General features: G+C 38.8%; 1 protein-coding gene and 1 pseudogene across 4 annotated transcripts in view; one reads left to right on the top strand and one right to left on the bottom strand.

Moving 5' to 3' along the window:
- WBP2NL (WBP2 N-terminal like) overlaps positions 1 to 22,717 on the bottom strand; it is a 48,952-nt gene that overhangs the window by 15,534 nt on the left and 10,701 nt on the right. For all 4 annotated transcript variants that reach the window (XM_012741859.3, XM_076006959.1, XM_020287799.2 and 1 more), the window contains exons 2-5: positions 20,951 to 21,059; positions 20,565 to 20,706; positions 20,113 to 20,205; positions 14,925 to 15,029 (exon numbers count right to left, since the gene is read on the bottom strand). In XM_012741859.3, coding sequence (XP_012597313.1) covers positions 14,925 to 15,029; positions 20,113 to 20,205; positions 20,565 to 20,706; positions 20,951 to 21,059 — 449 coding nt within the window. The remainder of the gene's footprint in view (positions 1 to 14,924; positions 15,030 to 20,112; positions 20,206 to 20,564; positions 20,707 to 20,950; positions 21,060 to 22,717) is intronic.
- Positions 1,836 to 4,424, top strand: LOC105858479 (ubiquitin-ribosomal protein eS31 fusion protein pseudogene; annotated as a pseudogene).

Here is a 22,717-nt window from a genome sequence, read left to right on the forward strand (position 1 = left end):
AGCAAATGGATTAATAGCAACTCCATAATCACTGGAGATTTCAACACCCCACTGACGGCACAAGACAGATCCTCCAAACAGAAAATTAATAAAGAAATAATGGACTTAAACAAAACCTTGGAACAACTGGTTCTGACTGACATCTACAGGACATTCTACCCAAAATCCACTGAATATATGTTCTTCTCATCAGCTCACAGGACATTCTCTAAGACTGACCATATCCTAGGACACAAAGTAAATCTCAAGAAATTTAAAAAAATAGAAATCATACCATGTACCTTCTCAGATCACAGTGGAATAAAAGTAGCAATCAACCCTAACAGAAACACACATTTCTACACAAAAACGTGGAAATTAAACAACCTCCTACTAAATGATTACTTCATAAATGAAGAAATCAAGATGGAAATAAAAAAATTCTATACTCCTACACTGCTTGTGGGACTGCAAATTAGTTCAACCTCTGTGGAAAGCAATATGGAGATACCTTAAAGCGATACAAGTGAATCTACCATTTGATCCAGCAATCCCATTGCTTGGCATCTACCCAAAAGATCCAATGACACTCTACAAAAAAGACACCTGCACTCGAATGTTTATAGCAGCACAATTCATAATTGCAAGGCTGTGGAAACAGCTCAAGTGCCCATCAATCCAAGAATGGATTAATAAAATGTGGTATATATATACCATGGAGTACTATTCAGCTCTAAGAAACAATGGTGATATAGCACATCCTATATTTTCCTGGTTAGAGCTGGAACCCGTACTATTAAGTGAAGTTTCCCAAGAATGGAAAAACAAGCACCACATATACTCACCAGCAAATTGGTATTAACTGAACAGCACCTAAGTGGTCACATAGGTACTGGAATAATAGGGTATTGGGCAGGGGGGAGGGGGGCGGGTATATACATATATAATGAGTGAGATGTGCACCATCTGAGGGATGGTCATGCTGGAGACTCAGACTTGTGGGGGGAGGGGGAAAATGGGCATTTATTGAAACCTTAAAATCTGTACCCCCATAATATGCTGAAATAAAAATAAATAAATAAATAAATAAATAAATGAATAAATAAAAGAAAAAAAGTCTTATTTATTTATTTTAAGGCTGGTCAAGTGAAGCAGTGGGAGTGGAGAAGAAACAAAGGAATTTGTAACTGCTTGTGATCAATTAGTGAAAAGTCTAATTTTAGAAAACTATTGATGCATATATCATTATACACTGTAGGGCATTAAACTAAACTGATGAGAAAATAATATATCATAATAAATCAAGATCATTTTTTAAATTATAAATTTCAAGTAACAAACTGTTTTCATAAAATGAGAATAACAACCATTAGATGTGCACATACATGATAGTTTTGCAATTCAGCCAGACTTCATGGAAAACTACCAAATTAGAATCCCTAATAAAACCATAGCAGACTTTTGCCCCTGAGAAGATGGAGCACACACACTTTTCCCTATTCCTCCCACTAGCAACACAAAAAAAGCACAAAAACAAACAAATAAAAAAACTCTGTACATTATATATATAATGCAGACAGACTCTCAAAGGTAAAGAGAAGACAGACCAACTAGGAACCTTGGGACCCAAGGAATAACATGGTGGTGAGTTCCTGGGCCTCATATATCCCATACGTGGAGCTGAAAAGCCAGTAATCTAGAAACAACAACAGGTACAGACAAAAAAAAGTTTCCAGCAAAAGCCTATTCTCTAGTCAAAGGATTAAGAAAGGGGAAGCCTAGCAAGAAAGAACATTTAGACAATAGCTGTTCTACTCCACTCAAACACCACAGAAAAAACTGGCCCCATTCCCACCATGCCGGTAAAGGCCAAGTGGAGTGCCTATACTTTCATCAATCTAATGTGATTCTAGTTATATGTATAGAAAATATTTAACATTATTATAAATGGGGAAAGGGAAAGGGAAGTAAGATGCCTATACTTTACTTGAACTAGTAAAATGACAATACCAGAAGATATAAATAAGTTATGTATATATAATGTACAATAACTAGAGCAATAACTAAAATAGCTATAAAAAGGGATATACTCAAAACCATGATAAAAATAAAAGTGGAGGCCAGGCACAGTGGCTCACATGCCTGTAATCCTAGCACTCTGGGAGGCCGACGCAGGCGGATCACTCAAGGTCAGGAGTTCGAAACCAGCCTGAGCAAGAGTGAGACCTGCCTCTACTAAAAATAGAAAGAAATTAATTGGCCAATTAAAAATATATAGAAAAAATTGGCCGGGCATGGTGGCACATGCCTATAGTCCTGGCTACTCGGGAGGCTAAGGCAAAAGGATCACTTAAGCCCAGGTGTTTGAGGTTGCTGTGAGCTAGGCGGATGCCATGGCACTTTAGCCCGGGCAACAGAGTGAGACTCTGTCTCAAAAACAATAAATAAATAAAAAATAAATAAAAATGGAATTCTAAAAAATGTTCAAATAACACAAAGGAAAGCAGAAAAAAGGACATAGAGAAAACACAAAAAAACCAAAATAAAATGGTAGAACTAAGTCCTGACATATCAATTACATTAAATGTACATGGTCTAAATACAGCAATTAAAAGAGATTGGAAGAGTAGATTTAAAAACATGATCCAATTATATACCCTCTAACAAAAATATATATAACAAATATAACAATAAAGGTAGGCTAAAAGCAAAATGATGAAAATGGATACATCTTGAAAACATGAATGAGAGAAAAGCAGGACTGAATGTATTAATATCAGATAAAATAGACTTCAGGGCAAAGAAAATTATCAGAGACAGAGAGGGATATAATTTAATGATAAAAAAGTAAATTCACTAAGAAGACATGTATGCAATACAGGTGTAACACAAATGTATATACAACAAACAGAGCTATAAAATATGTGAAGCAAAAACTAATAGAACTGAAATGAGAAACAGACAAATCCTCAGTGATAGTTGGAAACTTCAACAATGCTGTCTCAATAATTGATACAACAACTAGACAGACAATGGGTCTGTCAGCAAGGATGTAGAAGAGATCAATGATCCCACCAACTAATACTATCTGATTGACATTTATAGAACACTCCACACACAATAGCAGAATATATATTCTTTTCAAGTGCCCACAGAACATGTATGAAGATACACCATTTCCTGGCCCATAAAACAAACCTTAAGGAACTTAAAAGGATTGAGGCCAGATGCAGTGGCTCATGCCTGTAATCCCAGCACCTTGGGAGGCCAAGGTGGGAGGGTCACTTGAGCTCAGGAGTTTGAGGCTGCAGTGAGCTATGATTGTGCAACTGTATTCCACAGCTTAGGCAACAGAGCAAGACTCTGTCTCAAAAGAAAAAAAAATGTCTATATACTAGCAACAAACATGTCGACACCAAAATTAAAAATACAATACCATTTACTATTGCTTAAAAAATAAAATATTTACTATATAGATGTAATTCTAAAAAAGTAAGTACAAGACTTGTATATTTAAAACTAAAAATGCTGATGAAAGAAATAAGAGATCTAAATAGATGGCAAGACATACTGTATCCATGGATTGGAAGACTTAACATAATGAAGATATGAAGATGTCAATTCTCCTCAATGTGATATACAGTCCCAGCAAGGCTTTTATACAGATAGACAAGATAGTTCTAAAATATATATGGAGCTGGGTGATGTGGTACATGCCTGTGATTCTAGCACTTTGGAAGGCTGAGGTGGGGGGATTATTTGAGACTAGCCTGAGCCACATAGCAAGACCTTGTTTCTACAAAAAATTTAAAAATTATCCAGGCATGGTGATGCACACCTGTAGTCTCAGCTACTCAAGAGGCTAAGGCAGGAGGATCACTTAAGTCCAGAAGTTCAAGGTTGCAGTGAGCTACAGTGATGCCACTCTACTACAGCCTGAGTGACAAAAAAAAAAAAAGAGGAAAGAAAAGAAAAGAGCTGTTTCTGATGCACCACCTGTGGTGGAACTGTCACCAGTGAAGACCATCACTCTCAAGGTTGAACCCTTGGATAGAACAGAAAATATAAAGGCTAAGATATAGGATAAGGAAGGAATTCCTCCTGGTCAGCAAAGCCTAATTTTTGCTGGCAAGCAACTGGAAAATGGATGTACTTTGACCACAACATTCAAAAGGAGTGCATCCTGTGTTGAGACTTCGTGGTGGTGCTGAGAAAACAAAGTCTTACACCACTCCCAAGAAGAATAAGCATAAGAGAAAGAAGTGTTAAGATGGCTGTCCTGAAATACTATAACGTGGATAAGAATGGCAAAAATTAGTTGCCTTCATTGGGGGTGTCCTTCATATAAATGCGGTGCTGGAATTTTTATGGCCAGCCACTTTGATAGACATTATTGTGGCAAATGTTGTCTACTTTACTGCTTCAATAAACCAGAAGACAAGTAATTCTATATGAGTTAATAAAAGACATGAACCATACAAAAAGGATAGAAAAGAAAAGAAAAATTCATAGAAGAAAATCTTCAGGATCTAGTGCTAGGCAGAGTTCTTAGATTTGACTTGAAAAGCATAATCCATAAAAGGAAAAATTGATAAATTTTCATTAAAATTAGGCTGGGTACAGCGGCTCAGGCCTATAACTCCAGCACTTTGAGAGACCAAGGCAGGAGCATCACTTGAGCCCAGGAGTTCAAGATTACAGTGAGCTATGATTGTGTTGCTGCACTCCAGTCTTCCAGTTGGAGCAACAGAGTAAAACCCTGTCTCAAATACATACATACATAAAATATTTTCATTTGTAAATGACCGTGTTAAGAGGATGAAAAGACAGGCTATGGAGTTGGAGAAAATATTTATAACCCACATATCTAGCAAAGGATTAAGATCTATAATATATAATGAAATCTCAAAACTCAATGGTGTAAAAGCCAATAACCAACAATCCATTTAGAAAATGAACACGAGACAAGAGACATTTCACTAAAGACATTTCACTATATATATAGATGGCAAATAAGTACACAAAAAGATGTTCAACATCATTAACTGTTAGGGAAATGCAAATCAACATTGCAACATTACAATGAGATATTATTAGACATCAAAATGACTAAAATAAAAATGGTGACAACACCAAATGCTGGAGAGGATGTGGAGGAACTTGATCATTCATACATTGCCGTTGCGAATGTAAAATGGTACAGCCACTGGAATATAATTGTCAGTTTCTAAAAAAATCTAAACATGCAACTACCATATAATCTAATTGTTGCAATCCTGGGTATTTATCTGAGAAATAAAAACTCACACAAAAATCTGTATATGAATGTTTATAATAGCTTATTCATAATAATCACAAAACTAGAACCAACTCCTTAAGCTATCCTTAAACTGAAGAATGGTTAAACAAATTGTATATCTATATCATGAACTAATACTCCATAATAAAAATGAAAAAATTATTGATATACACAACAACCTGGGTGAATTGCACAGAATTATGCTGAGTGAAAAAAAGCCTATCCCAAAAGGTTATACACAGTATGATGATTCCATTTATAGAACATTCTTGAAGTGGCAAAATTGTAGAAATGGAGAACAGATTAGTGATTGTTATGGGTTAAGGAGGGGAAGTAGTTGTAACTATAAAAAGGGAGGGAGGGGTGTAACTATAAAGGGAAGTGGGAGGGAAGTAGGTGTACCTATAAAAAGGCAACATGAGGGATCCTTATGATGATGGAAAGGTTCTGTATTTGGATTATAATAATGTCAATATCCTGGCTGTAACATTATACTAGAGTTCTGCAAGAGTTCCTAATAGGAAAACTGGGTAAAACATCCAAAGCATCTCTCTGAATCATTTCTTAAACTGCATGTGAATCCATAATTATCTCAAAATTAAGAGTTTAATTTTAAAAACCCTACTTCCCATAATAAGAAATCCAAAAGTAAAATTAAGAAACAATTCCATCTATAATAGCATCCAAAAGAATAAAATACCTATGAATAAATGAAACCAAGGAGGTGAAAGATTTGTTCACTGAAACCACAAAATATTACTGAAAGAAGTTAAAGATCTAAATAAATGGAAAAATCCCATGTTTATGGATTGAAAGACTTAATATAAAGATGGCACTATTCCCTAAAGTGATCTAGATTCATTGCAATCTCTATAAAAATTCCAATGGTCTTCTTCCCAGAAATGGAAAAGCTGATTCTCTCTCTTTTTTTTTTTTTTGAGAGAGAGTCTCACTTTGTTGCCCCGGCTAGAGTGCCATGGCGTCAGCCTAGCTCACAGCAACGTCAAACTCCTGGGCTCCAGCAATCCTTCTGGCTTAGCCTCCCAGTAGCTGGAACTACCTACAGACATGTGCCACCATGCCTGGCTAATTTTTTCTGTATAATTTTAGCTGTCCAATTAACTTCTTTCTATTTTTAGTAGAGACAGGGTCTCACTCTGCTCAGGCTGGTCTCAAACTCCTGAGCTCAAACGATCCACCCACCTCGGCCTCCCAGAGTGCTAGGATTACAGGCGTGAGCCACTGCACCCAGCCATGATTCTCAAAGTCATATGGAACGAGCAAGGAACCATGTATGGTCAAAACAAATATTAAGGCTGAGCACAGTGGCTCACGCCTGTTATCCTAGCACTCTGAGAGGCTGAGGAGGGCAGATTGCTCAAGGTCAGGAGTTCAAAATCAGCCTGAGCAAGAGCAAGACCCTGTCACTACTATAAACAGAAAGAAATTAATTGGCCAACTAATATACATTGAAAAAAAAATTAGCCGGGCATGGTGGCGCATGCCTGTAGTCCCAGCTACTCGGGAGGCTGAGATGGGTGGATCGTTTGAGGCAGAAGGATCGCTTGAGTCCAAGAGTTTGAGGTTGCTGTTGAGTTAGGCTGACGCCAAGGCACTCACTCTAGCCTGGGCAACAAAGTGAGACTCTGTCTCAAAAAAAAACAAATATTGAAAATGAAATACAAAATAGGAGGACTCACACTTCCCTGCTTCCAAACTTATTATAAAACTACAGTAATCAAAATAGTGTGGTACTGGCATGAGGATAGATTTAGAGACCAGTGGAACAGAATTGAGAATCCAGAAATAAACCCAAATATCTACCGGTATGACCAGCTGATTTTTGACAGATGCCAAGATTAATGGGAAAAAATAGTATCTTCAACAAAGGATTCTGGGACAACTGGATATCTGCATGCAAAAGAATGAAGTTTTTCCCTAATCTCACTCCACAGATAAAAATCAACTTGTAATCAATCTTAATATAAGAGTTTAATATAATATAAGACCTTAATATAAGAGTTAAAACTTTAAAACTGGCTGGGCACAGTGGCTCATGCCTATAATCCTAGCACTCTGGGAGGCCGAGAGGGGCGGATCACTCAAGGTCAGGAGTTCGAAACCAGCCTGAGCAAGAGCAAGACCCCATCTCTATTAAAAATAGAAAGAAATTAACTGGCCAGCTAAACATATGTAGAAAAAATTAGCCGGGCATGGTGGCACATGCCTGTAGTCCCACCTACTCAGGAGGCTGAGGCAGGAGGATCCCTTGAGCCCAGGAGTTTGAGGTTGCTATGAGCTAGGCTGATGCCATGGCATTCTACCCCGGGCAAAGAGTGAAACTCTGTCTCAAAAAGAAAAAATATTAGAAGAAAAAATATATGGATAAATCTTCATGACATTGGGTTTGGCAACAGATTCTTAAATTTTACACCAAAAGCATGAGCCACAAGAGAATAATAGGTAGCTTTAATAAAAATTAAATTTGTACATCAAATGACATTATCAACAATGTGAAAGGTAACCTTAAAATATTTGCAACTCATATCTATAAGAGTATAATATCCAGGCCGGGCGCGGTGGCTCACGCCTGTAATCCTAGCTCTCTGGGAGGCCGAGGCGGGCGGATTGCTCGAGGTCAGGAGTTCGAAACCAGCCTGAGCAAGAGCGAGACCCCGTCTCTACTATAAATAGAAAGAAATTAATTGGCCAACTAATATATACAAAAAATTAGCCGGGCATGGTGGCACATGCCTGTAGTCCCAGCTACTTGGGAGGCTGAGGCAGGAGGATCCCTTGAGCCCAGTAGTTTGAGGTTGCTGTGAGCTAGGCTGACGCCACGGCACTCACTCTAGCCTGGGCAACAAAGCGAGACTCTGTCTCAAAAAAAAAAAAAAAAAAAAAGAGTATAATATCCAGAATTTATAAGGAATGCTTACAACTGAACAACAAAAAGACAAGCAACCCAATTTAAAAATTGGCAAAAGAGGCCGGGCGCGGTGGCTCACGCCTGTAATCCTAGCTCTCTGGGAGGCCGAGGCGGGTGGATTGCTCGAGGTCGGGAGTTCGAAACCAGCCTGAGCGAGACCCCGTCTCTACTAAAAATAGAAAGAAATTAATTGACCAACTAAAAGTATATATACAAAAAATTAGCTGGGCATGGTGGCACATGCCTGTAGTCCCAGCTACTCGGGAGGCTGAGGCAGGAGGATCGCTTGAGCCCAGGAGATTGAGGTTGCTGTGAGCTAGGCTGACGCCACGGCACTCACTCTAGCCTGAGCAACAAAAGTGAGACTCTGTCTCAAAAAAAAAAAAAAAAAAAAATGAGCCAGGTACAGTAGTGTATGCCTGTAGTCCCAGCTACTCAGAAGCCTGAGGTAGGAGGATCGCTTAAACCCAGGAGTTTGAGGTTGCTGTGAGCTATGACTATGCAACTGCACTCCAACCTGGGTGACAGAGTAAGACCATGTCTCTAAAACAAACAACAAAAGAAAAACTACAATGAGATACCATTCACACCCACCACTAGGATAGTGTGTGTGTATATGTGTGTATATATATATATTTGTTTGTTTGTTTGTTTTTTGTTTTTTTTTTTTTTTTGAGACAGAGTCTCGCTTTGTTGCCCAGGCTAGAGTGAGTGCCGTGGCGTCAGCCTAGCTCACAGCAACCTCAAACTCCTGGCTCAAGCAATCCTCCTGCCTCAGCCTCCCAAGTAGCTGGGACTACAGGCATTCGCCACCATGCCCGGCTAATTTTTTGTATATATTAGTTGGCCAATTAATTTCTTTCTATTTATAGTAGAGATGGGGTCTCGCTCTTGCTCAGGCTGGTTTCGAACTCCTGACCTTGAGCAATCTGCCCGCCTCGGCCTCCCAGAGAGGTAGGATTACAGGCGTGAGCCTCCGCGCCCGGCCTGTTTGTTTATTTTGAGACAGAGTCTCACTTTGTTGCCCAGGCTAGAGTGCCATGGCATCAGTCTAGCTCACAACAATCTCAAACTCCTGGGCTCAAGGAGTCCTTCTACCTCAGCCTTCCAAGTAGCTGGGACTACAGGCATGTACCACTATGTCCGGCTAATTTTTTCTATATATTTTTAGTTGTCCAACTAATTTCTTTCTATTTTTAGTAGAGACGGGGGGGGGGGGTCTCACTCTTACTCAGGCTGGTCTTGAACTCCTGACCTCGAGCAATCCACCTGCGTAGTCCTCCTAGAGTGCTAAGATTACAGGCATGAACCACCACACCCGGCCAATATTTTTTTAAAAAAAGAAAATAACAAGTGTTGGTGAGGATGCAGAGTAAGAGGAACATTTATACTTATATAAGAATGTAAAATAGTATAGAAAACAGTTGGCAGTTCCTCAAAAAGTTAAATATAGAATTACCATATGACTCAATAATTCCACTCCTAGGTATACATCCAAAATAAATAAAAACATATGTCCACACATATATGAATGTTTATAGTAGCTATTATTAATAGTAGCCAAAAGGTGGAAACAAGCCAAATGTCCATCAATGAATAAATATATAAACAAATTGTGCTATATAAGAACAATGGAATATTATTCAGCCATAAAAAAGAAGGAAATAGTGTTACATGCTACCACTTGGAGGAACACTGAAAATGTTATCCTAAATGATATAAGCCAAACATAAAAAGTCACATATTATATGATTCCTTTTATGTGATATTCAGAATAGGTGAATCCATAAAGACAGAAAACAGATTAGAAGATACCAGGGAATGGGGGAGGGGGCAGTGGGATATAGGATGATGAAAAAGTGGGTTTTCTTTGCATTTTTTTCTTTTCTGTTTTTCCTTTTTCTTGCCTTAAGTCTATGAAGAAAAAGTTTTGAAACTAGAGAGAACTGGTGGTTGCATAACATTGTGAATATACTAAATACTACTGAATTTTACACTAAATACCACTGAATTTTAACCACTTTAAAATGGTCAATGCATGTTATGGGAATTTCACCTCAATAAAAAAATTTTAAACTCTAACAACATTTACTTTTACATTATGAACATTAGATTTTAATAACCGTTAAAAACCAAGGTAACTATTAAGGTTACAAGTAATTAGCCTTTAGTTATATATAAAACTAAAAGGCCATTGAGATGTACATCATGCTCCAAGGAAAACCCAAGAAACGGCCTATATATGTATATATTTTTTTATTTTAGTGTATTATGGGGGTACAAGTGTTAAGGTTACGTATATTGCTCATGGCCCCTTTCCCCGAGTCAGAGCCTCAAGCGTGACCATCCCCCAAACGTTGCACATCTCACTCATTGTGTTTGTATATACCCATTCCCTCTTCTCCCTCCCACCTGCCCGACACCTGATAAATGTTATTCCTATATGTCCACTGAGGTGTTGATCCATTAATACCAATTTGCTGGTGAGTACATGTGGTGCTTGTTTTTCCATTCTTCAGATACTTCACTTAGTAGAATGGGTTCCAGCTCTATCCAGGAAAATACAAGAGGTGCTATATCACCATTGTTTCTTAAAGCTGAATAGTACTCCATAGTATACATATACCACATTTTATTAATCCACTCATGAATTGATGGGCACTTGGGTTGTTTCCACAACTTTGCAATTGTGAATTGTGCTGCTATAAACATTTGAGTGCAGGTGTCTTTTTCATAAAGTGACTTTTGATCTTTTGGGTAGATGCCCAGTAGTGGAACTGCTGGATCAAATAGTAGATCTACTTGTATCGCTTTAAAGTATCTCCATACTGCTTTGCACAGAGGTTGAACTAGTTTGCAGTCCCACCAGCAGTGTAGGAGTGTTCCTATCTCTCTGGATCCACATCAACATTTATTGTTTGGGGACTTTTTGATAAACGCCATTCTCACTGGAGTTAAGTGATATCTCATTGTGGTTTTGATTTGCATTTCCCTGATGATTAGAGATATTGAGCATTTTTTCATATGTTCGTTGGCCATTATTCTGTCTTCTTTTGAGAAGTTTCCGTTCATGTCCTTTGCCCATTTTTTGATAGGGTTTGATTTTTTCTTGCTGATTTTCCTGAGTTCTAAATAGATTCTAGTTATTAGCCCTTTATCGGATGTGTAGCTTACAAAAATTTTCTCCATTCTGTGGGTTGTCTGTTTCCTCTCTTGACAGTTTCTTTGGCTGTGCAGATGCTTTTTGATTTGATCAGCTCCCATTTATTTATTTTTGTTGCTGCTGTGACTGCCTTTGGGGTCATCTTCATAAATTCTTTGTCTAGGCCAATGTCTAGAAGAGTATTTCCAATGTTTTCCTCTAGAATTCTAATAGTTTCACACCTAATGTTCAACTCTGTTACCCAGCGTGAGCTGATTTTTGTGAGAGGTGAAAGGTGTGGGTCCTGTTTCAGTCTTCTACATGTGGCTATCTAGTTTTCCCAGCACCATTTATTGAATAAGGATTCTTTTCCCCAGTGTATGTTTTTGTCTGCTTTGTTGAAGATTAGTTGGCTATATGAGGATGGTTTTATATCTGGGTTCTCTGTTCTGTTCCACTGGTCAATGTTCCTGTTCTTGTGCCAGTCATAAGCTGTTTTAATTACTATAGCCTTGTAGTATAGTTTGAAATCTGGTAAATTGATACCTCCTATTTTGTTTTTGTTGTCTAGGATTGATTTTACTATACAGGGTCTTCTCTGGTTCCATACAAAGTGTAAAACTATTTTTTCTATATCTGTGAAAAATGATGATGGTATTTTAATAGGGATTGCATTGACTCTGTAGGTCACTTTGGGTAGTATAGACATTTTAACAATGTTGATTCTGCCGACCCATGAGCATGGTATATTCTTCTACCTGTTTACATCCTCTGCTATTTCCTTCTTCAGTGTTTCATAGTTCTCCCTGTAGAGGTCTTTTACCCCCTTGGTTAAATATATTCCTAGGTAGTTTATTTTCTTTGTTGCTATTTTGAAGGAAATTGAGTCTTTGATTTGGTTCTCACTTGTACTGTTGGCATATATGAATGCCTCTGATTTCTGTGTGTTGATTTTGTATCCTGAGACTTTACCAAATTCATTTATCAGTTCAAGGAGTTTCTTGGTTGAATCCTTGGGGTTTTCTAGGTATATCATGTCATCAGCAAAGAGTGACAGTTTGATCTCTTCTGCTCCCATTTGGATGCCCTTACTTCCGCTCTCTTGTCTGATTGCTGTAGCAAGGCCTTCCACCACTATGTTGAATAGAAGTGGAGATAGTGGGCAACCTTGTCTTGTTCCAGTTCTATGTGGGAATGCTTTCAATTTTTCCCCATTCAGTATGATATTGGCTGTAGGTTTGTCATATATGGCTTATATCATTTTTAGGGAAGCCCTGTCTATGCCTATTTTGTTGAGCGTTCTTATTATAAAAGGGTGTTGAATTTTGTCAAATGCTTTTTCTGCGTCTATTGAGAGGACCATATGGTCTTTATTTTTGCTTCTGTTTATATGGTGAATTACATTTATAGATTTGCGTATGTTGAACCATCCCTGCATCCCTGGGATGAAGCCCACTTGGTTGTGATGGATTATTTTCTTGACAAGCACCTAGATTTGATTGGCTAGGATTTTGTTGAGAATTTTTGCATCTATATTCATAAGGGATATTGGTCTGTAGTTTTCTTTTTTTGTTGCATCCTTTCCTGGTTTTGGTATCAGGGTTATGTTCGCTTCATAAAATGTGTTGGGGAGGATTCCATCCTTCTCGATGTTGTGGAATAATTTTTGCAGGATAGGCACCAGTTTTTCTTTGTAGGTGTGGTAAAACTTGGGTGTGAAACCATCTGGTCCAGGACTTTTCTTTTTAGGATGTTTTTATTATTGCTGTTTCAACCTCAGTAGTTGATATTGGTCTGTTCAGGAATTCTATTTCTTCTTGGTTGAGCCCAGGGAGGCTGTGTGTTTCTAAGAAATTGTCCATTTCCTCCATGTTTTCCAGTTTGTGTGCATAAAGATTTTTGTAGTATTCATAAATTATATCTTGTATCTCTGGGGCATCAGTTGTAATTTCTCCTTTATTGTTCCTGATGGAGCTTATTAGAGATTTTTCTTTTCTGCTTTTCGTTAGTCTAGCCAATGGTGTGTCAATTTTATTTTTTCAAAGAACTAACTTTTTGTTTTATTAATCTTCCGTATAGTTTCCCTGTTGTCAATTTCGCTTAGTTCTGATTTGATCTTAATGATTTCACTTCTTCTGCTGAGTTTGGGGTCAGTCTATTCTTTTTCCAGTTCTTTGAGACGATTCATTAGGTTGTCTATTTGTGACCTTTTCAACTTTTGGATATAGGCATTTATGGAAATAAACTTTCCTCTTAGGACTGCTTTAGCTGTGTCAGGTTTTGGTAACTTGTGTCTCCTTTGTCATTTAGTTCAAAGAATCTTTTGATTTCCATCTTGATTTCCTCGTTTATGAAGTGATCATTCAGCAGAAGGTTATTTAGTTTCCATGACTTTGTGTAGAAATGAGAACTCCTGTTAGGATTGATTTCTATATTTATTCCATTATGGTCTGAAAAGATACATGGTATAATTTCTATTTTTTTAATTGTTTGAGACGTGCTTTGTGTCCTAGGATATGATCAATCTTAGAGAATGACCCATGAGCTCATGAGAAGAACATATATTCAGTGGTTTTGGGGTAGAATGTCCTGTAAATGTTAGGCCCATTTGTTCTAGAGTTTTTTAAGTCTATTATTTCTTTGTTTTCTGTTTGGAGGATCTACCCTGTGCTGTCAGTGGGGTATTAAAGTCTCTGACTATTATGGTGGTGTTGTTTATCCATTTGTTTAGATTAAGTAGAGTTTGCTTTATGAATCTGGGTGCACCACGGTTGGGTGCATATATATTTAGAATTGTTATGTCTTCTTGTTGAACTGTATCCTTCACCATTATATAGTATAGTGACCTTCTTTGTCTTTTATTACTTTTGTTAATTTAAAAACTAAGTTATCTGTAATCAGCACCACCATGCCAGCTTTCTTTTGGCTTCCGTTTGCTTGACATATTGTTCTCCAACCCCTTTACCTTTAGTCTAGCTGCATCATTTCAGGTTAGATGTGTTTCCTGAAGGCAGCAGATACTTGCCTTGTGTTTTTTTATCCATTCTGAAGGTCCTATATCTTAGAGTCTGTTGGCGGTGTTAGGAGACCTTTTGTGGCCCACCAGTAGGCAGTGGACCACATTTGAGAATTACCTCCCACAAACCTGACTCACTGGTAGTGAACAGCCATAGCTCTTAAAGGGCCCAGAGCTTGAGTTCTCAGTGGGGTTGAAGGGCACAGTACAGCATGATGGCTATGCTAGTGGGAAATGGGACGGGGGAAGTGGGCAAGAGAATATATTTCTGTTCAGGCTATAAGCAGGAAGTGACCCTTCCCACTAATAGGAGTTGCCCCAGTATGCTCTATGTTTGTATGTATCATTAAAAGTAATCCTGAAACCAAAGCCCAGTCACTTGCTGACTTGCCACTGGGTTTCAGTTTGGAAACAAAGTAATGGATTCAACCATACTCCAATTCCTCAACCTCTACTGCTTCTCCTGAGATAAGTTGAAGATAAGCCTGCAATGAATAGATCTTTGAGCTACTGGCATATTTTTCCACCTCCCAGGAAGAACCTCCCTGCCATAACTTACCTGAACAAGGTGTCTGTGGAGTGCACATATTCCCTTGACTAGTAACAAAAATTTGTATAGGGCCGAACCAGGCATTTACAGGTCTAAGTGGAACTCCTTGGGCAGCTGAGAAGACAAGTTTGACAAACAGGAAATCTTTTAATTCTTTTAAGTCAGAAGTATGGCAGTTATCAACTGAACATTTTAACAGAGTATTAACCTTACATGTGTGTCCAACAATGCTCTTGGGATACAAGATAAAAGATAAATATGACCCTTGTCTGGAACCACGTGCTTCTTTCTTTCTTTCTTTTTTTTTAGTGGTAAGCTTGAATTTTTTCCTTTTTTTTTTTTTTTTTCTCTCTTTTTCACATGCTTCTTAAGGGCAGAGATTATGTGTCATTTGTCTGTGCTTATTCCAGGTCTAGCACAGCACCTATCATAATAGATATTCAGAAAAAACTTCTGAGTGAAGATGCTATCAAGTTGGCAAGATACCCATTAAAGACCAATGTAAGGGCGGTGTGGTAAAGAAGAAAGCACTTCTGTCTGTCTACCCTCTACATCTCTCTTATAGGAACACTTGTGATGGCTTTTAGGGCCTGCCTAGATCATCCAGGGTAATCTTGCAGTCTGAAGTCTTAAATTAATTACATCCACATAGACCCTTTTTATAAATAAGGTAACCTTCCCAAGTTCCAAGGATTACAACATGGACATATCTTTGGGATCTATTATCAGCCTACCACACTGAGTCATGTGGCATGTGACCAGAAGTAACATACATAACTTTCAGGGCTGGCCTGTGAAAACTTCCCAGATGAAATCTTTATTCTCTTCTTCTCTCTGCTGGCTGTACAAAGAGGCTGTGGAAGCCATGTGTTAAAGATGGCAGAGACTCTATTATCCTGGGTCCCCAAATAACTATGGAACAAAGCCCCGTCCTGCCCCCACTGATTGGCCTTTTGGTAAGCAGTAATATCTACTGCCTTCAGTATTGATAATTTAGGGTTTATCTGTTTTGGCAGCTAGCATTATCCCAATCAATTCACTAAAAATCTAAAGTTGCCCTCTTTACACCATTACCCTCCTTTTCAATACCTTAACAGTGTCCCTTATAGTACTCCGCACAATAAATAATCACTTTATTCACTTACATGTTTGCTTATTTTGTACGTGATTCTCACTATAAGTTTAATAAAGGTGGGGGCTACATATGTCTTATTCACTGTTGTGTTCCCAATTATCTCACCTATTATTTGGCACATAATAGGTACTCAACATATATGAGTTAAAAACATAAATCAAAGAGCTTTAACATATCAACTCTGCAGAGGGTAAGGGACTCTTTCCTGGTCATAGGATCATAAAGCATGATTAGTGGTTAACTCCAGGGGCCTCACAGGAGTCTATCTCACAGCCCCGGGTTTTTGTGGGAGGGAGGACTAGGTTCCTACCTCTAAGACATGATATAATCAGAAGACCAAAAGCAGTTCCAGACATTGGGACAAGTTTATATAAGTTGTCTAAGTCCTTTTCAAGTGGCTGTGCAACTTCTCAGACCTTGAACCTAGCATTGCAGGCCAAGAAACAGATCTTAATGAGAGCCCAAAGAGGAACCCCTAAAGTTGTCTGACACTTAGCCCTAAAAAAGAAACTCTCCTCAGTACTGTGAGGCCAAAATTAAGAGTGAATTCAAGACCCAGTATACAACCATCCTGAGTTCCCCAGCCATCTGCAGTAAAGAAGTACTGGACTTCCAAGTGTCCCCAGACCCTGGGTTTGGGGACATAACTGTACTCCTCTGTCTTCCAGGATACTTTGTTATCCAATTTCAGGCTTCCAGATGTTATCTGCCCTCTGGACTACCAAAGAGCTGAGGGTTGGGTACAGCTTCTGAACTTCTTGGCCTCTCTATCTTTATCACTAAAGGTAATTGTAAAAATTTTTCTTACTCCTCAACCTCCTATAATATGGCTCTTTCACTACCCTTCTTCTCCAGCATTTTGCTGAAATCTCTCTTGTTACAATCAACAAACTCTAGTTACCACATGCAATGCTCACTTTTCAGTCTTCATTTTATCAAACATCTCAAGAGCACCTGACACAGATGATCACCCCATATCTCTTGAAACCTTCTCCTTCCTTGACTTTTGGGATAGTAAACTCACCTCCTGACTCTCCTCATTCACCTCAGTCAGCCCCCTCTCAATTTTTGTAGACCACTCATTCTCATCCCTTCTGTTAAATGTTAAGGGCCCTTGTAACTCTATCTTCTTCTTCTTTTTTTTTTTTTTTTAGACAGAGTCTCACATTGTTGCCTAGGCTAGAGTGAGTGCCGTGGTGTCAGCCTAGCTCATAGCAACCTCAAACTCGTGGGCTCAAGCAATCCTTTTGCCTCAGCCTCCTGAGTAGCTGGGACTACAGGCATGCGCCACCATGCCCAGCTGATTTTTTTCTATATATATTAGTTGGCCAATTAATTTCTTTCTATTTATAGGAGATACGGGGTCTCGCTCTTGCTCAGGCTGGTTTCGAACACCTGACCTCGAGCAATCCACCCGCCTCAGCTTCCCAGAGTGCTAGGATTACAGGTGTGAGCCACTGTGCCTGACCGTAACTCTATCTTCAATTCACTGAAGAAGCCCATCACTCACATGGCTCCAGAGACAACCTGTGTGCTAAGGATTTACCAATCAGTCTCTAGATACAGCTCATCTTTGTAGTTTCCAAGCTCCATGTCCAGTAGCCTCTAGCATCCCCATGTACCTCACCCTTAAGATGGCATATGGGTTAAGAGTGTAGGTTCAGAAGAACACAACATCATTTATGTAGTATTCCTAATAAAATGCATGACCCGAATATAATCATGAAGAAACAGAGAAACCCAAATGAAGTGACATTCTATAAAACAATAAGCCTGATTTCTTTTTAAAATGTCAGTGTTATGAAAGACAAAGGCTGAGTTCCTGATTAAAGCAGACCAAAGAAATAGGACAACTAAATTCAATGTGTGATACAGAATTAGATTCTGGATTAGAAGGGGAAAGTGCCATTAGAATTAGGAACAGTAATGGGACAATCATTTAAATTTGAATATAAACTATACATTAAATAATATTGTATTAGTGTTAAATTTTTTGAATTTGATAAGTACACAGAGGTTAGATAAGAGAATACCTTTTTTTTTTAAGACAGAGTCTCACTCTGTTGCCCGTACTAGAGTGCAGTGGCGTCAGCCTAGCTCACAGCAACCTCGAACTCCTGGGCTCAAGCAATCCTTCTGCCTCAGCCTCCCGAATAGCTGGGACTATAAGCATGCACCACCATGCCTGGCTAATTTGTTCTATATATTTTTGTTAGTTGTCCAGCTAATTTCTTTCTATTTTTAGTAGAGAAGTGGTCTCACTCTTGCTCAGGCTGGTCTGGAACTCCTGCCTCAGCCTCCCAGAGTGCTAGGATTACAGGCATGAGCCACCGCACCAGCCAAGAGAACATCCTTGTTCTTAAGAGATATACACTTGAATATTTAGAAATGAAGGAAATGATCTTTGTGACTTATTCTCAAATAGTTCAGCAAGAACAAAAGCAAAAAAAAAGGAGAGCGAGAATAATAAAAAGCAAATGTGGGAAAATGTTAATAATGAGTGAATATAGATTATGGGAGTTCATTGTAATATTCTTGCACCTTTTCCACAGATCTGATTTTTTAATAATAAAAAGTTTAAAAAGAGAAAGAGAATAGGTTTAGGGTTCAAATTCTAGCTCCATCACTTGCTGCCAATATAGTCTTGGAAAATTATATACATCACTGACTCAGTTTCCCCAGCTATAAACTGGGAATAATGATAGTACCTACATCATAATGTTTTTGTGAGGATTAAACTGAAACATGTAATGGGCTTCAACAGTATATGGTAAACATTCAATAAATGTTAGCCAGTATTATTATGTCTAAAATTTAACTAATTTCCTCTCCAACATATATTGTTGACCATGGTTTCTAGCATCATGATCCATTCAGTCTTCTAAGCTAGAAACTTTACTCTGTCCTGTGTGTCCCTAGCACTTTGTCCATGCCTTTATTACAGCATGTGCCACAAGATATGATAATATATCTGTATGTATCTGTCTCTAATAGATTGTGTTTGTCTTAACTAGATTGGAGTTGTGAGTGGAAGGCAAGGGAAAAAGAAGAAAAGCTTTCCAGACAGGATAAAATAGCACAAAGACTCAGAGATAAGAGAGAAAAAGCACAAAGAACTCCAGTTTGATTGGAATATAAAAGGTGACAGAGTGAGGGGAATGAAGTGAGGCTAGATTGAATAAAAATATATCACAAAAGGAGTATTTGTAATCTAAGTTTGGAAGAGTTCTCTGGTGCATCCATTAGATCAGTGCTATGGGACTTGACAGTACATCTCTCCTCTCATGGAAGACAAAGACTGAACCTAAGAGAAGCAAAGGCAAGGACAGAGAGAAGGAAAAAAAAAAAAAAGCCATACCAGAGGAAAAATAGCTAAGGCAACTGGGGATAGCTGACCTGAAGAAGAGATTGGTCAATGGATATGAGACCAGTATTTAAATGGACAAAAGACTATCAGGTATAATTAGTCATTTAGATGTTTGATTATAAGCTCCCACTGGATTGTAAGCTCCTTCAGGACGGGAAAGGACTAATAATCTTTGTGTTCCCAGGATGTAATATAGTAGTTGGCATATAGTAGGTATGCCCAGGAAATGCCGGCTGAATACATGTGCAAATACCAGCTGCCCGATCGCAGACGCCAGCAAACCTTGGCTAAGTAGAAGTCCTACTTCACACGCCTGTAATCCTAGCACTCTGGGAGGCCGAGGCGGGTGGATTGCTCAAGGTCAGGAGTTCAAAACCAGCCTGAGCAAGAGCAAGATCCCATCTCTACTATAAATAGAAAGAAATTAATTGGCCAACTAATATATATAGAAAAAAATCAGCCGGCCATGATGGCGCATGCCTGTAGTCCCAGCTACTTGGGAGGCTGAGGCAGAAGGATTGCTTGAACCCAGGAGTTTGAAGTTACTGTGAGCTAGGCTGATGCCACGGCACTCACTCTAGCCTGGGCAACAAAGCAAGACTCTGTCTCAAAAAAAAAAAAATCAAGAAGTCCTACTTCAATTCCACAAGCCTTAAAACCCCAAAGCACTTAATATCTTTAACATCACCACTCACCAGCAGAGGCAGCTTTGCTCATCAATTTGGCAAATGTGATTGCACCTCCTCTTATGAAGACTAGTTTAAAAATAGCCTGTCCTTCCCAGCCACCTAAGGGGAGAAATAGGACACACTCACTAAGAGACTGGTACCGCTGGCAACAGAAGAACTGCCCAAAGAAGCAACTACTTGGGAGTCCCAGATACTTGAGAGGCTGAAGTGTGAGGGCAGCTTGAGCCCAAGAGTTGGAGGATACAGTGAGCTATGATCATGCCACTGCACTCCAGCTGGGGTAACAGAGCAAGACTCTGTCTATTTAAAAAAAAAAAATGCATAGATGAATGAAGGACTGCCCAAAGCAGCAAGGTAGCTTTCATTTGAATTCCAAATGAACCAAGTCTGAATCCTAAACCTTCTAGAAGATTTTGAGGGGAAAAAAAAAAAGCATACTTCTGAGAGGGAACACTTACCATCTGGAGCTGCCTGAATAGTTCCTTTAATGTAGTTTGCAGCAAAGACTGGTTGTTCAACGGTGCAGTTCTTCATCAGGTCAAATGGCATCATAAAAGACAACATGGGATCATTGACTGAGCGGGAAGTCAAGAAAATCACCTAAGCAAGGAAAGAAACTTTGGAAAAGGAATGCAGAATTTGAGACCTATAAGAGCAAGGTCAAGGCTTCTTTGGCATCCTGGCCTAATTGAGAAACATCACTCATTTTCTTCCACTGCTCCTCAACATGGAAAATCCCAAAGTGCAAATGTTTTAAAACACTTTGAAAGTCAATGTTTAACTTCTCTCCATTTTAAGGAAAACAAATGCAGAATCAGTAGATTAAAGTAAAAGTAGCAATTACCCGGTGTGAAGTGAGAACCAATGTTCCCCTCTTAGTACCACTAAAGAGGTTGGAGCCCTCTGGTTGCTGTGGGAAGGAGAGCTCCACATCTGGAGACTGCATCAGGAGACTGGCAAAGGACAGGCAGACAGAACACAATTTAGAAGTAATATAAAATGATATACACAAAGCTCTTAGCACAGTTCTTATCTCAGGGTAAACACTCAATAAATGTTAGCTGCTGCTACTGCTACTACTACTACTACTATACTATTTTATTGAAATAAAAAGGAATGCAAGCTGGGTGTTGTGGCTCACATCTGCAATTCTAGCACTTTGGGAGGCTGAGGCAGGAAAAGCGCTTGACACCAGGAGTTCAAGGCTAGCCTGAGCAACATAGCAAGACCATTTCTACCAAAAAAGATTTAAAAATAAGCCAGGTGTGGTGGCATGCACCTGTAGTCCTAGCTACTTGGGAGTGAGATCTTGTCTCAATAAATTTTTAAAAATAATTTTAGAAAGGAATTCAAATGATCTTATTATCTGATAACACTCTTATTCTTCTCCCTCTTTATCATTGAATTTATTTGTTTTTTCTTGTCTAAGGTACATCTATTCTCAGTGTTTGTTCATTAATGCTCATGCTTCTCATGCAGTAAGTGTAAAGTACTGTGCTACTGGAAATATTTCGACTCTGGTAGAGAAGGTAAGGCATGCAGACTGTCCCAGGACCCTCTGACATGTTCCCTCAGCCTGCTGGGTTCTCTCTGCGCTCTTAAACTGGACTCATCTTATTCTCAATCATAGAATCCTGTTGAGTTTTTTCTTTCTTAATAAGTATTATAATATATATGTGTTTATTTGTTCAATGTCTTCCTTAATGATTGTTAGGGACAATGTCTGCCTTCTTTGCTACTGTAGCCCTAAAAAACAGCAGGTGCTACCAAATTATTTATTGAAACCATAAATGAGGCCAGGCATGGTAGTTCATGTCTGTAATCCAAGCACTTTAAGAGGCTGAGGCAGGAGGATCCCTTGAGGCCAGGAGTTTGAGACCTGCCAGGGCAACATAGCTAGACCCTATTTCTAGAAAAAAACTAGCCAGGCATGGTGGTACACACTTGTAGTCCCAGCTACTTGGGAGGCTGAAGTAGGAGGACAGTTTGAGCCCAAGAGTTCGAGGATACAGTGAACTATGATCATGCCACTGCACTCCAGCTTGGGTGACAAAGTGAAACTCTGTCTTAAAAAATAAAATAAAATGAAGGAAAACATGAATACAGATCATAATGCAAGCAACAGATGACATACATAATCTAAATGGTACAAAAATGTCATAGCAATTTAGTGGAAGGAGAGATTAGTTTTGGTTGAAGTAATTAGGAATGACCTCACAGAAAGTCTGCACTTTGAGCTGAGTCTTAAGTGATGAGTAGTGTGGTTCAGCAGGCAGAGGTGAGGGTAGGGGACAATTCAGATGAGGAGCAAACAGCATTAATGGAGGTGCAGCAGTAGATAATGAAAATCAAACTGAATACTTGGGAAAAGCCTATTGGTGTGGCATCATCAAAACATAGTGTGGGAATGAGAATAGGAGCAACAGAGATAAAGTTTGAAAGCCATGCTGGGACTAGAGCTTAAAGACATCATTTGACAGGCAAGGAGGAACTGTGAACTTCAGATTTCTCAGCAGGGAAGTCACATGATCAAGAAGGTGATAGTATATTGGAGAGATCAGTTTAAGAGTTCCTAAAATAGTCCTGATATAAGGTAATAAGAACCAGAGTA

The sequence above is a fragment of the Microcebus murinus genome, chromosome 10 (genome assembly GCF_040939455.1).
Source record: "Microcebus murinus isolate Inina chromosome 10, M.murinus_Inina_mat1.0, whole genome shotgun sequence".
Classification (NCBI taxonomy): Eukaryota; Metazoa; Chordata; class Mammalia; order Primates; family Cheirogaleidae; genus Microcebus; species Microcebus murinus.